Here is a 12,925-nt window from a genome sequence, read left to right as displayed (position 1 = left end):
CTCACACACTGGGCTACATGGCGCTTGCTCATTCTGCTTCTCATCAATTGTTTCTCTGTTAACAATTTTAAAGGCCGTAGAAAGTCCTAGAAAGCAAGTTTTAAACCAACTAAAAGTATAACTGAGGGTCAAAATTGGAAGCTGTGGTCTACATCACTCTATTTTTATTTGTTTAGAATGAGTATAAATGTTTAGAACACAAGGAGGGTGCATAGCAAATTTGCTATATCCATTGTCTCTTTCCACTTTAAAAATATGTGTATGTGAGAGAGTGAGAGAGAAGAATGCTGATAAAATATGAAACATCATTAATAGTCAATATGCATGCTGCCAATTTAATAAGGAATAAGATACTCTTTTGAGCTCTTAGAATTGAAAGTCTGACACCAAAGAAGTCAGTGCGTCACCAGACACAGACTTGACCAAACCCAACTGCTCTCTCTCTCTCTCTATATATATATAATTATATTCAAAACAAAGCCAAGAGAAAAAACTAAAAAATAAAGAAGATCTATAATATACACAATCATATAGTTACTATGTAACTATATCGTTACTACAATAACAATACAGTTACTATGTATCTATATGATTGTTGGAAAAATGCTTGAATGACATACATTATAATGCAAGAAGGAAGAAATGGTTTTTTTTTTTTTAAATTGTCAGTTCAGTCCCCATGCTGAGTAAGCAATTTTCACTAACAGATCATTGCTGTCTATTTATCAACTAGTATATGTTTATTCATCCAGTAGCATTTGTATTTATCTTCAAATCTAAATCCTCATCTGTCAATGCCTGTGGAGTAAGAACGAAAAAAATAAAATAAATGAATGAAAATCCATGCAGAACTTTTTCAAAGCCCTTCTTTCTGTTTAAATATATTTCAATCACACAGTGTTTTACATTCTAGAAGTCCAACATTCAAATACATTTATTCATACATATTGTACTGTCTGACTGTTTTTTGTAAAACAGTAAGTTTGAGCAGCTTGAACATGCGAGCCTCAATGGGTAATGATTCTTGAATAGTTTGAGCAGAAGGCTGTGCAGTTGTGATTAAGCGCTACAATGGTGAGGGCTGACACTGGTGGTTGTTGTGCAAAGACATTATGGCCAAGCAGACGCCACACTTATTGTCATTTTGCAGAAACCAATCATTTCATCTTTTATGGCCTCTCTTACACTCTCTTATTTACACACACATGCAGAGTGGGAGAGTGTGGACACTCGCAGCAGACACTCAAGGACAGATGCTGCCTTTGCATACAGCAAGCGGTCAAGAAGATATATATCCAGACGTATGCTCAAAGCAGCTGATCGTAAATGAGATGCCTCAAATTCAGATGCTAAAAATGAGCTCGGAGAGAGAGAGAGGCACTGATGTGAGTAGATTAATTCTTAATAGCAGGAGGGCCATAGGTTATTGAGTGAGTCTGAGTTAAACAGCCTCACACCCGAAAGTCTACACTATATCTCCACTTCATAAAACCACCCGCTCCCACCACCTTTACTGCTTGACATTACAGCGGCAGCTGCAATTCAAAATGAGATAGAAAATTGGAGGGGTGGAGAACCATGCCGGCGTGTATGCAACAGAAATGGAGAAAAAGGTTTTTATTCAGACTCTGTGATCCCTGAAGACCTATGTGTTGTAAACTATGTCGGGCTAAACTCCTGGACTTCCTTCCAACTCCTGGGGCAACCGTTACGGGGAACTGTGTGTGCGCATGAATGAGTGTTCTTGAGTGTTGATGTGTGTTTTGGTTTCTCTCTCATCTTCCTGCGCAGTGACCTCCATTACGACTGGCTGACCCTCCTTTCCCATCTAACTCACTTCCCCACACAAACACACACACACACACACACACACACACACACACACACACACACCCACACACACACACACACACACACACACACACGCACATGAATGAGGTTCTGGAATAGCTTTGACACACAAGAGCATGTTCAAGTATCTGTGTATGAGTGTGTGTGTGTACATGTGTATTAGCATCAAAGCAAAACAGATTACTGAATTATTAGAACTTAGTATCTCACAAAAACAATCAACTTTAACTCAGATTCACATATTTGCCAATTCAAGCGAATTGCTCACCAACTCGTATGTGATGCCACCAACAACTAAGGAGGCTTCTGTTGTGTGCAGTGTTTGTGTGTATATGTGTGTGAGTAGTGTGGGTGCGTTGGTGTGCTTTCAGAGTGTGTTTTGAGCCGGTACTCCAGTGGCTTGCCTCCCAGTGGCGAGGCGTGAGCCTGCCTTTAGATTGCTGTTTAACAAGCCGACAGACAGGGTATATTGGCTCAGGTTGTGCAGAAACTCCCGCTGGGAGAACCAAAGAGTTGGTAAGGGGGGGTAATGTTGAGATGGGTAAGAGAAGAAAAATTCGGCAGAGAGGGAAAAACAAGGCAAAAAACATTGCAATGTAGCACCTCAAGAAGGAATATGGAAGAGAAAAACTGGATACAAACAACCAGGCGGTGTGGGGGATTCTCATTAGGACCAATACAGCCTCAAGTCAGCATTTTATGCAATCAGTCGGGTTATGGTCTGACCTGGAAATCTACTTTCAAGTGGATCCTAAAGGACTGTCATGATGAGGATGGCAAATGCAATGTTAAATAGTGTATGACTGAACAGGAAAACATTACTGAAAAGGAAATAGTACCCTTGTAATAGTATATAAACTGACATATTTGGGGGTTTTACTTGCATTTGAGAAAATCTTTTGGTTAGGCACAAAAGAACAATAGTTTCTAAATGATATAAATACAATATAGTGATTTTTCTTGCTGTATGGGATGCTGAAGCATGTTGTAAATTGTATTGATGCCTTTTAAACAAACGAGAGACAGCTGTGCTTTGGTTGACAGAATAGATAGATCTTAGTTTAATCATAATAATGATAATCAGATAAAGGCTTGAAGCCTACCAGGAAACATATTCAAACTTTAATCTAATAAACTTCTATTCAGTGGCACAACTCCAAAATAACTTCCACTGCAATACACTGCGATTCAGCTGAACCTCTGGAGAATCCAGATTTTTTGTAAATAAGAAGTTGAAGAAATAAAAAAAAAATTCTTAATTTGAAAGCTATCTCACTCGAGCCTCTCTCTCTCTCTTTCTCACAAATTTTATGGGGGCAAAAAGCCCGCTTTGACACTAAATAAAATAGTATTTTGAGTGGTTGACAAAATTCAGTATTGAAAAGAGATTATAGAAAACAATAAAGGTTTGGTCAATGGTGGTTTGATTTTTGTTTTCAGTTCTTCTATCTTTTCTCTACCTCGGACAGGGCTTGAATTAAGGTAAGCTTTTCAGTCTGTGGTAGTGAAACTGCCAAAATTAAGCCATAAGACTACAGTACAATATTGGCCCAAATGTCTATGAAAATATAAATGGTCAAAAATGCTGAATGAGATGAGTTAAGAGAAAGGAAAAATACATGTGGAAAAGGTAGCTTATGTTCTTTCTTCTCCTAGCTATCTGCTATGGATCCCATTCTCGTAAAAAAGTGCTGTTTTTAATAGAATCTTGTTCAATACATGTCCGGTTGTAAACCACAGTGTAGTTTGTTTTATTGGTGAATCAGACGTTGATGCAACTCTCATAATCATTTACAACTGAATGCACATCCCCACAAAATAACACTATCAGGCAGCTCTTTTACGAGGCTGCTGCTTTACATTAGAACCAAACTCCCAAAATGCAAAACAGCCTCACGTTGATGGGACGTAATACTCACATCCATGAACTCCACATTGGCTTTTGGACCAGTGGTCTCGTTTAGGATTTTAATAGCAACAGGGATCTTCACTGTCTCACCTTCTGGAACCCAGATGCCCTGAAAAAATACAAGCAATCATTATACAAACTCTTCCTGTAAGTCTTATGCAGTATGCATGCACACTTACAATACACAGGAAGGAAGCTGATTATTTTGATGATGGTTCTATGAAATTGTTCCATTTTCAATGGAAATCTAATTTGTTGAAAGACTGAAAAAAAAAACAAACAAACAAACAAATAGTGTCATAATGCAGTTTTTATTAATTGAAATGCCAATCAGATTGATATTGTTCAACAGACATTAAGCAAATACTACAGTGGGGAGAACAAGTACTTGATACACTGCTGATTTTTCAGTCTTTCCCACTTACAAAGCATATAGAAGTCTGTAATTTTTATCAGAGGTACTCTTTAACTGTGAGTGACGGAATCTAAAACAACAATCCAGAAAATCACATTGTATGATTTTTAAGTAATTAATTTGCTTTTTATTGCGAAACATAAATATTTGATACATCAGAAAAACAGGACTTAATGTTTGGCTATAACAGAGATCAGACGTTTCCTGTAGTTCTTGACCAGCAGGGACTTTGGCCCACTCCTCCATACATGTCTTCTCCAGATGCTTCCGGTTTCAGGGCAATATGGACTTTCAGCTCCCTCCAAAAATTTTCTATCGGGTTCAGGTCTGGAGACTGGCTAGGCCACTCCAGGACTTTGAGATGCTTCTGACGGAGTCACTCCTCAGTTACCCTGGCTATCCTTGTCATGCCGAAAGACCAGCCACGGCCCATCTTTAAGGCTCTTACTGAGGGAGGGAGGTTGTTGGCCAAGATCTTGCGATACAAGGCCTCATCCATCCTCCCATCAATAAGTTGCAGTCATCCTGTCTTGTTTGCAGAAAAGCATCCCCAAAGAATGATGTTTCAACCTCCATGCTTCATGATGGGATGGTGTTCTTGGGGTTTTACTCATCCTTCTTCTTCATCCAAATGTAGCAAGTGAGAGTTTGGACCAAAAAGCTCTATGCTAAGCTTTGTCTCATCAGACCACATGATCTTCTTCCATTCCTCCTCTGGATCATCCAGATAGTCATTGAAAAACTTCAGACGGGCCTGGACATGTGCTGGCTTGAGCAGGGGGACCTTGCATGAGCTGTAGGATTTTAATCCATGACGGTATAATGTGTTACTAATGGTTTTCTTTGAGACTGTGGTTCCGGCTCTCTCAGGGATTTGACCAGGTCCAGCCGTATAGTTCTGGGCTGATCCCTCACCTGCCTCATGATAACTGATACCCCGCGAGGTGAGATCTTGCATGAAAACCCAGACTGAGGGAGATTGACCATCATCTTGAACTTCCTCCATTTTCTAATAATTGTGCCAGCAGTTGTTGCCTTCTCACCAAGCTGCTTGTCTACGGTCCTGTGCAGATCTACAATTTTATTCCTGATGTCCTTCCACAGCTCTCTGGTCTTGACCATTGTGGAGAGGTTGGAGTTTGTTTGACTGAGTATGTGGACAGGTGTGTTTTATACAGGTAAGGAGTTCAAACTAGTGCAGTTGATACAGGTAATGAGGGGTAGAACAGGAGGGCTTCTTAAAGAAGAACTAATAGGTCTGTGAGAGCTGCAATTCTTACTGGTTGGTAGGTGATCAAATATATATGTCATGCAATAAAAAGAAAATTAATTATTTAAAAATCATACAAATTGATCTTCTGGATTTTTGTTTTAGGTTCAGTCATCCACAGTTGAAGAGTACCTATGATAAAAAAATATAGACCCCTACATGCTATGTAAGTGGGAAAAGCGGAAAAATCTGCAGTGTATCAAAAAATTGCTCTCCCCACTGTATATCCACCTCAAAAGCAATTTTACATGTTGTGACATTGATGCTTGTTTGATTAGTAGAAATTATATTTTGAGGAGTGAACAATACAACCTTATACAACCGTCTGTACTTGTGAATATACGGCAATTCATATTCTTAATATATAAAATACATATGTTATATGCAAAATATTCTTAGAGACCGGTGTGTTTTCATAGCAATAATATCACATCATCAAAATTATCATCTTGATTATTCATGGTTTAGTTCAAGTGAAAAACTTGAATAAATGAAACTGCAGCAAGTAATGAAACCATGAAAATCCTGTCTGTATTAAAGGAATATTGTGGAAGTTTTTATTTTCTGCAAGGTGCCCCAAATCTGCAATATTCCAAGGCATGAAGTACATGAAGCACATAATGACCAGGAACTGATCAGTCATTCAGGCCTATTAGCTTTGAAAAAGAAAAAAAATCTCTCAACTTTTAATGCTGAATATGGTATACACAGTGGGTTTGTTGTTTGAGCTTCAGTGATTAAAAGTAAATAAAAGTTATGGTTGGATATCCTTGAGCTACCCTTGGCTCATGTCTGTCTAGATGCAGGATTACAAAGGGGAAAGCTGATGACTATTGTTTTGGCTTTCAAGCTGAGCTGCTCCACAAGTGACAGGCCAACGTTTCTCAAAAGAAATGCTGTGCATTTTGCAAAATCACTTATGTTTGATGTATAACCCTCAGGCCCACCATAGAATGACTGTGTATTCTGCAAGCATGCACTCAAACAATCTCTCTCTCTCTCTCGCTCTCTCTCTCTCTCTCCCACACACACACACACACACACACACACACACACACACACACACACACACACACACACACACACACACACACACACACACACACACACACACACACACACACACACACACACACACACGATAGGCAGTTCCATACTCTCACCTTGTAGACAGTTCCGAATGCCCCTGAACCCAGAATTTTGACCCTCTTGAGCTCTGTCTCCTTCAGTATCCGCAGCTGAGCCTGGTTAGGCGCCGTCCCACTCGGAGTGAGGGGCTCCACGAGCTAAAACACACACACACACACACACACACGGTTAGAAACCCTTTTCAGTCAAGCCATCATTTCTTACAGTCACGGCTTTTGTTGCAAAACTCCTGGAAATGTGAATGATAGCTTTCTTTGCTTTGAGTCAAAATATATTTCCCTTGGTATATGTTTATACACATATATAAAACAATAAGCACAACATCTGAAGAACTCCTTGAGCTGCTATAAAGCAGTGTGAGACTGTGCCACAGAAAATAAGAAAAATTGGAAATAGAAGTACTTGGTGAACATGAAACATTATTTCTAAAAAAGAAAAGCCAAGAGCTGTGACTGTCCTGTCCAGATAGCCTGCATTTTGAAAAGCATATATGCACACATATTTGGAGTATACAAATAATTCATGGGTGTGAACATGAAGTTCTGTCAGAACTGGCAGTTACCAATACAGGCCACAGCATGCCCACCCTGAACAAATCACAGCTGGTATCAGCTGCTATCACAGCAGACAATGAGTAGCCACTCACCAGCTGTGCACATACAGAACGATTCCAGTTCAAGGTTATGACAAGCCGCCTACACACTGTCTGACATCCAATAACAGCTGAAAAGTAAACAGCATCTCAGCAGCTGGGCGGCCACCCACCTCAGCACAAGCCGGGTGGTAAACTCTTGGCTACTATATATAAAGAGAAGGAGGTGGCACCTGGAACCGTGCTGAGAAATTATGCGAGCCAGGTGGGAGAAAGGGAGAACAGAGACACATACAAATTCAACCAGAAGCCCACTCATGAAGGAACACATACATACAGTGTGCACAAAAAGCCTTGCACCAAGCCATCTTGACCATTCCACAGGGAATGAAAATATTTTTTTTTTTTGTGAGGAAAAGAGAGGTTAAATTCTGGATTTACTAACACAGGGATACAGTGAGTGTTGAGTTGCTTCTGTTCTTAAAATTTCTAAAACAGCGGTTCATAACGACAAGGCCAAGCAGCAGACATCGGGAGCAAGAAAGCCTGGCAGAGGCTGGAAACAACTCTCCATTGACCGGGATGATCATCACCTGATCCGAACGTCATCCCGGAACCGATTGATGACCTTCATAAAAAATGGAAAATAGCAGGGGTGAAGTCACAAGCGCGAACAGCGAGGCTGAAGTTTACAAAAGACCGAAATGATTGGATCACCCGGTCATCTTGTGGATAGATGGAGACCCGGAGGGGTCTAAAAACTAAAATGTCTCACGAACCATTGTGGAAAGCAGTGGAGGATCTATTATTATGGATACGTCAGCATGGCTGTAGTCGGGCAGATTTGCAAGAATTGAACCCTTCTTTTCCTCTTAACTGATTGGTTGATCAAAACTTTTTTCCTTTGGCATTGTCAAAGGTTTTCTTGTATTCCAGTTATCTTTGCCATACGACTAACACTGTTCTCGCCATTCAGTTGGTTCGTAAGAGGATAGTGATCACCACAGCGATGGTTTTATATTCCTCTTTAGAGAAGATTTGGTTCAGCTGATCAACTCATCAGTACTGTTTTAACAGTTTCTTATTTTTCCAGAGCTATATATATATATATATATATATATAGATTTAGACACGGATGATTACCTTGCAAACATTGCAAGGTAAAGAGTTCTTATTAATCTTTGTTTAGTCACTGACAATATCAGATCCTTTTTGAAATTATGAGATAATGGCTGGAGTAAATGGTCAATAACTGACCTTTCAAAAAAACTCTTAAAGGTCTAAAAATCATCTAAAAGTCATCTTATTAAAAAAAAAGCTCTTCAAGATGTTATCGCAAACAATTAGCCCAAATGGAACATAAATAAAGAAAAAATACAAAAAAAAAAACCAACAACTAAATATTAAATGTTGATCTTGAAATATTACCCTCAAAATATACATAAGATAAAATAAATAAAAATACATATATATATATTTTTTACAACCCATGACTGTTTATACACCAAGAATTGAATTTTAATTATGAAAAAAAAATAAATAAATAAACCAACAGTTTTTAAACACACACATACATACAATGTATATATATATATATATATATACTGTATATACAGAACATAAATCATGGAAATAAACTTTTCAATCAACATCCGTCCCAAATGAGAGCATACACATATCAGACCTCCACACACAATCCGAGCACACAGTTAGTCAATGCTTCTAATCAATAGACGCCTTAATGGGTCTATCAGCCTATCGGGTCCCTTGTTCACAGTGGTTTATCAGCAGCATAATCACCCGGTTCAACCACAGCCATTAAACAATTCAATGAGACCATAGATCACTTGGTCAGCAAGGCAAGCAGTTACTCAATGTGATATAAAACCATAGACACAATAAGACCCTGCGATCGCACCTCCAGGCCGCTCAGCAGAATGGATGACAGAACTCGCAGCCTGGCAATGACATGCCGCTTCATGGCTATTGTTCAGGCAGGGCTTAAAGGGGGGTGTAAAGCCTGCCGAGATGTCACAGAGTGAGAAGACTGAACTGGAAAGAATGATGACAGAGGGGAGTAAGAGAATGAGAGAGCCAACAGTGATATAATTAATTTTATACAAAAGAACTATGCAGTAAGGCAGGGGTATCCTATTAGCGGTCCATTGATTTAAATTAAATGACATTTCCTCAACAATGGTCTGAAATATCACAATGTTTTGATTTTGAGCTATTGAAAGACCTGTTGAGTTCTCCCTATAGCATAAACATTAATTTTCAAACTCGACAGGCAAGTTAAAGAAGCAAAACAACAACAAACAATGATGATGTATGCATGGATGAGTTTGCAAGGAGTTCTGTCTACACTCCAAAAAACATGCAGTAGTTCAATTGAAATGTCTACGTTGTCCATACGTTGACTCAAATAATGATGGATATGGCTCTGGATATACACTGACAACCAGTCCAGGTTGAATCCCCACTCTTGACAAGTGGCAGTTACATGTGTCCCTTCCCTAACCTGAAGGTAGGATGGGCACCATCTATGGATTATGAGTTATGAAAATAAATCCAATTTTCCCCCTCTAAACAACATTACATGATTGTTGCGTAAACAACAATACATTATTTTTGCAGGATCTAAAGAAACAAAAAACAAATACGTACATAAATAAAATGTGACTATAAAGATCTTAATGTCCGAGAGTCCAAATATGAAATTAATTCCTTTGGGTACCAAGTCTTCTTTTCTGAGAAAATGGGATGAAAATATATGATATCCTCCCCATGTTGACGATAATCCCATGTGAGATAGGTTATAGAGAAGCTTGGAGAGGATTTCTTTTGTCAGTTGGTTTTGCTGCTCTATTAAAGGTTAGGAAAGAGAGTTATAGATAGTTATCTCTACCGATAAACTTGTTTCAAGACATTTACGGCATTGGTTGTTGCTCTTTTTTTAGAGGAATGTGACCTTTGCTGTGCTGATTCAAAGAACAGATTATGTGAAGATGCCAGGGAAACCCAATTTCTGTCATGTGGTTAAAAAATGGTATATGTAATATAGACATTATTTTTACAGTCTCAAAAGGGCCATGTAAATCTAAAAAAAAAATAATAAAGATAAAACATTTGCACCTTTAATTTTGGGTTACTAAACTTATAAAACTACTCATTGTGTCACTTTTAGACAATATTTTTTGAGTATAGCTCTCTGAATCAAATAATTGCAATCAACAAATCTTCTACAATGACAATACAAAACTAAAAGCAATCATACTAAATACAGTGTTTAACTGTAAATGTGTCCTGCCAACAATGTCTTTTTATTAAATACAACTAGAGATCAGGTTTTTATTTATCAATAGTACAAACCTAGTGAGAAACTTGTTAGAGCTATAACTATGGAAAAAATGCAATGGCAAAAAACAAAATAATGTTTTAAAAGTATCTGTCATGATAAGCATGATAGCATTTATTTGAGCATTAATAATGTATGTTACCAATTAAGCAAATGTATGATTGAGTTTATCAGATGAAGCGTGGAATGTAAGTGGACTGTTTATATTCAAACCTCTACAAGAGAAATATGTATTTCAACAGATTGAATTTTAAAAGTTGGAAGAAGTTAGATCACCCTGTGCAAATGAACTCAAAGGATTGTATTTTATAATCTGTGTGCAGGTGTTCTTTAAGACGAGCCGACCAGGGTGACCTGCTAAATGTTATACTGTAAAGCCTTTAATCCAACTATTAAATCTGCCTGATTCACCACCCATGACTTTATTTACTTTGAGAGCAGGGACAAGCTTGGGTCACATCTCTCATATCAGCCTGGTATTTGAGCAAAGAGCATTATTTCCATCGAAGTGTTTGCTCAGACACCACATGAATAACAAGAAAAATGAGTGGGGAGAGAGAAAATGAGTGACTGGTAAAGTGGTGAAGTGAGAACAGACATGAGACGGGGGAACTACATGATGAAGTAATAACAACAAATGGCGACAGGCTGTAGCTGTTATTGTATCATTAGGAAGGAACTGGTCGAACTGATAAGGAAAGGGGGGTTTAGAGGAGAGGACAAGGGGCAGACACAGGGTAGAGGGTAGGGAGAATTGGAAAATAAATTACAGGAAGGAGGGAAAAAGAAGGGTTGGACGAGAGGAGGAGAGGGAAGCCCCCTCCTTTCCTCTTACCGCATCAAATTATTTGCAAACTAATAACATGCCAAGCTTTGCCAAATTAGCTTCCCTGGTCTCTGAAGAGAGGATTCAGATGCTCCACTGGACAAATAAGCACTATGTTGAAGCCTGCAGCTAGAATGCATGAACAAAAATTATTCTTATTGAATAAGCAAACAGTGTCCTAAAATATTAAGTCTCACGGCACCTCGAGGTACACTCTTTAATGTTCTCATTACCAATATAAAATGCTGAATTTGTTGTACTGTGTAACTACATGATGCAACAAGATTGAGCCAGTGGAGAGATGCCTACAGTTAATATTCACTAAAACAAACTGTTCAATATTTCAACCACATATCCTGTCTGCTTTACACATGTACAATAAGTTGTAATTACTTTACAGAGCTTTGCAGAATAAAATTTGCTTTCAATAATAGATTATAAAGCATATATTATACAGAAAGGTACCAACATTCTTTTCTTTTTGTAGACATTTCAGATTCTGAAAATAATACATTACAAATATTCAATTCACTTGACAGAATGAATAAATGGAATTTAAATCCCTTGTTTAAATACTGAAACTAGCTTGTATGGAGTATCATGACATGCATTTGCTATCATTTGCCTTTTTTACATGCTCAAATTCCATAGTCTGTTCCCACTGCAGCTAGTTGTGAACAATCTAAGCATCAGTTACATCCATACAAGTCTTATGTGAGGCTCAAGTCTGCAGTCAATATCAAACAAAGGACACGAGAGCCCATGTGTTTAACCCTTACTCAGCAAAAACTGGACAAAAAAAAAAAAAAAAAAAAAAAAAAAGTACCAGCAAGATTCTGTAATATTCACCTAAAATTATTTTGATTAAATTTATGAACATGAACAGTATGTTGATGAAACAATTTAGATTTCATTTCAACCACACTATTTCCACTCAAGCAGTACTTACAACATGCAGTGTTTCATGTATTGCTTTGGGTTTAGACAATTCGTACAGTTACGTTAGAAGATGGAGCTGTCCAGCCTCTCTGAATGCTGAAATGCTTGTTGCACGTGAAAGCATGTGAGCCTTGCAGAGAGCCTTTCCCAGCCTGTGGTGCTGAAATGATCACATGGCTAGTGTTAGTCCAGATCAGCTGGGGGAGGAGCTGAACGGCAGGCAGAGATGGTGACTCCAAATGCATTAGTCCCGGCTCAGAAGAATGGGACAAAAGATCAGTGTCTGGGTCCATGCTGCAACAGTGATGGCACTTTGCTATTTGTGCTGACCCTCCTTGCGGAAAAGTATTTGTCTGAAGGGGATTCTTTTGAACGCACAACAAATTCAAAAAAAAAAAAAAAAAAAAAAAGATTTTTGTGTTAAAGGCATAGAGGAAGATAGAATCTCCAAGGGCTCGATAAACTGTGGTAAATATTGAGGGGGAAAAAAAAAAACATTCAAAGGTGAGAATGCAAGAAAAGTCAGAATAGTAAAAGAGAGTGATGTTTTGCAAGTCAACACATGTGCTTGATATGGAAATACTGTTGAGCACTTAGACAGTAAAAGGGTGCCTGT

The 12,925-nt window shown here is 38.3% G+C and overlaps 1 protein-coding gene across 4 annotated transcripts in view; it reads right to left on the bottom strand.

Moving 5' to 3' along the window:
• The window catches only part of LOC147233514 (receptor tyrosine-protein kinase erbB-4-like), a 281,545-nt gene that overhangs the window by 34,453 nt on the left and 234,167 nt on the right, over positions 1-12,925 (bottom strand). For all 4 annotated transcript variants that reach the window (XM_086148401.1, XM_086148402.1, XM_086148403.1 and 1 more), the window contains exons 18-19: positions 6,609-6,731; positions 3,771-3,869 (exon numbers count right to left, since the gene is read on the bottom strand). In XM_086148401.1, the coding sequence (XP_086004527.1) occupies positions 3,771-3,869; positions 6,609-6,731 (222 nt within the window). The remainder of the gene's footprint in view (positions 1-3,770; positions 3,870-6,608; positions 6,732-12,925) is intronic.

This window comes from Fistularia commersonii, chromosome 6 (genome assembly GCF_037954325.1).
Source record: "Fistularia commersonii isolate RoL2024-O1a breed Wild chromosome 6, RoL_Fcom_v1.0, whole genome shotgun sequence".
Taxonomy (NCBI): domain Eukaryota; kingdom Metazoa; phylum Chordata; class Actinopteri; order Syngnathiformes; family Fistulariidae; genus Fistularia; species Fistularia commersonii.
Note: the sequence above shows the minus strand (reverse complement) of the source record. Positions and strands in the feature narration are given on the sequence as shown.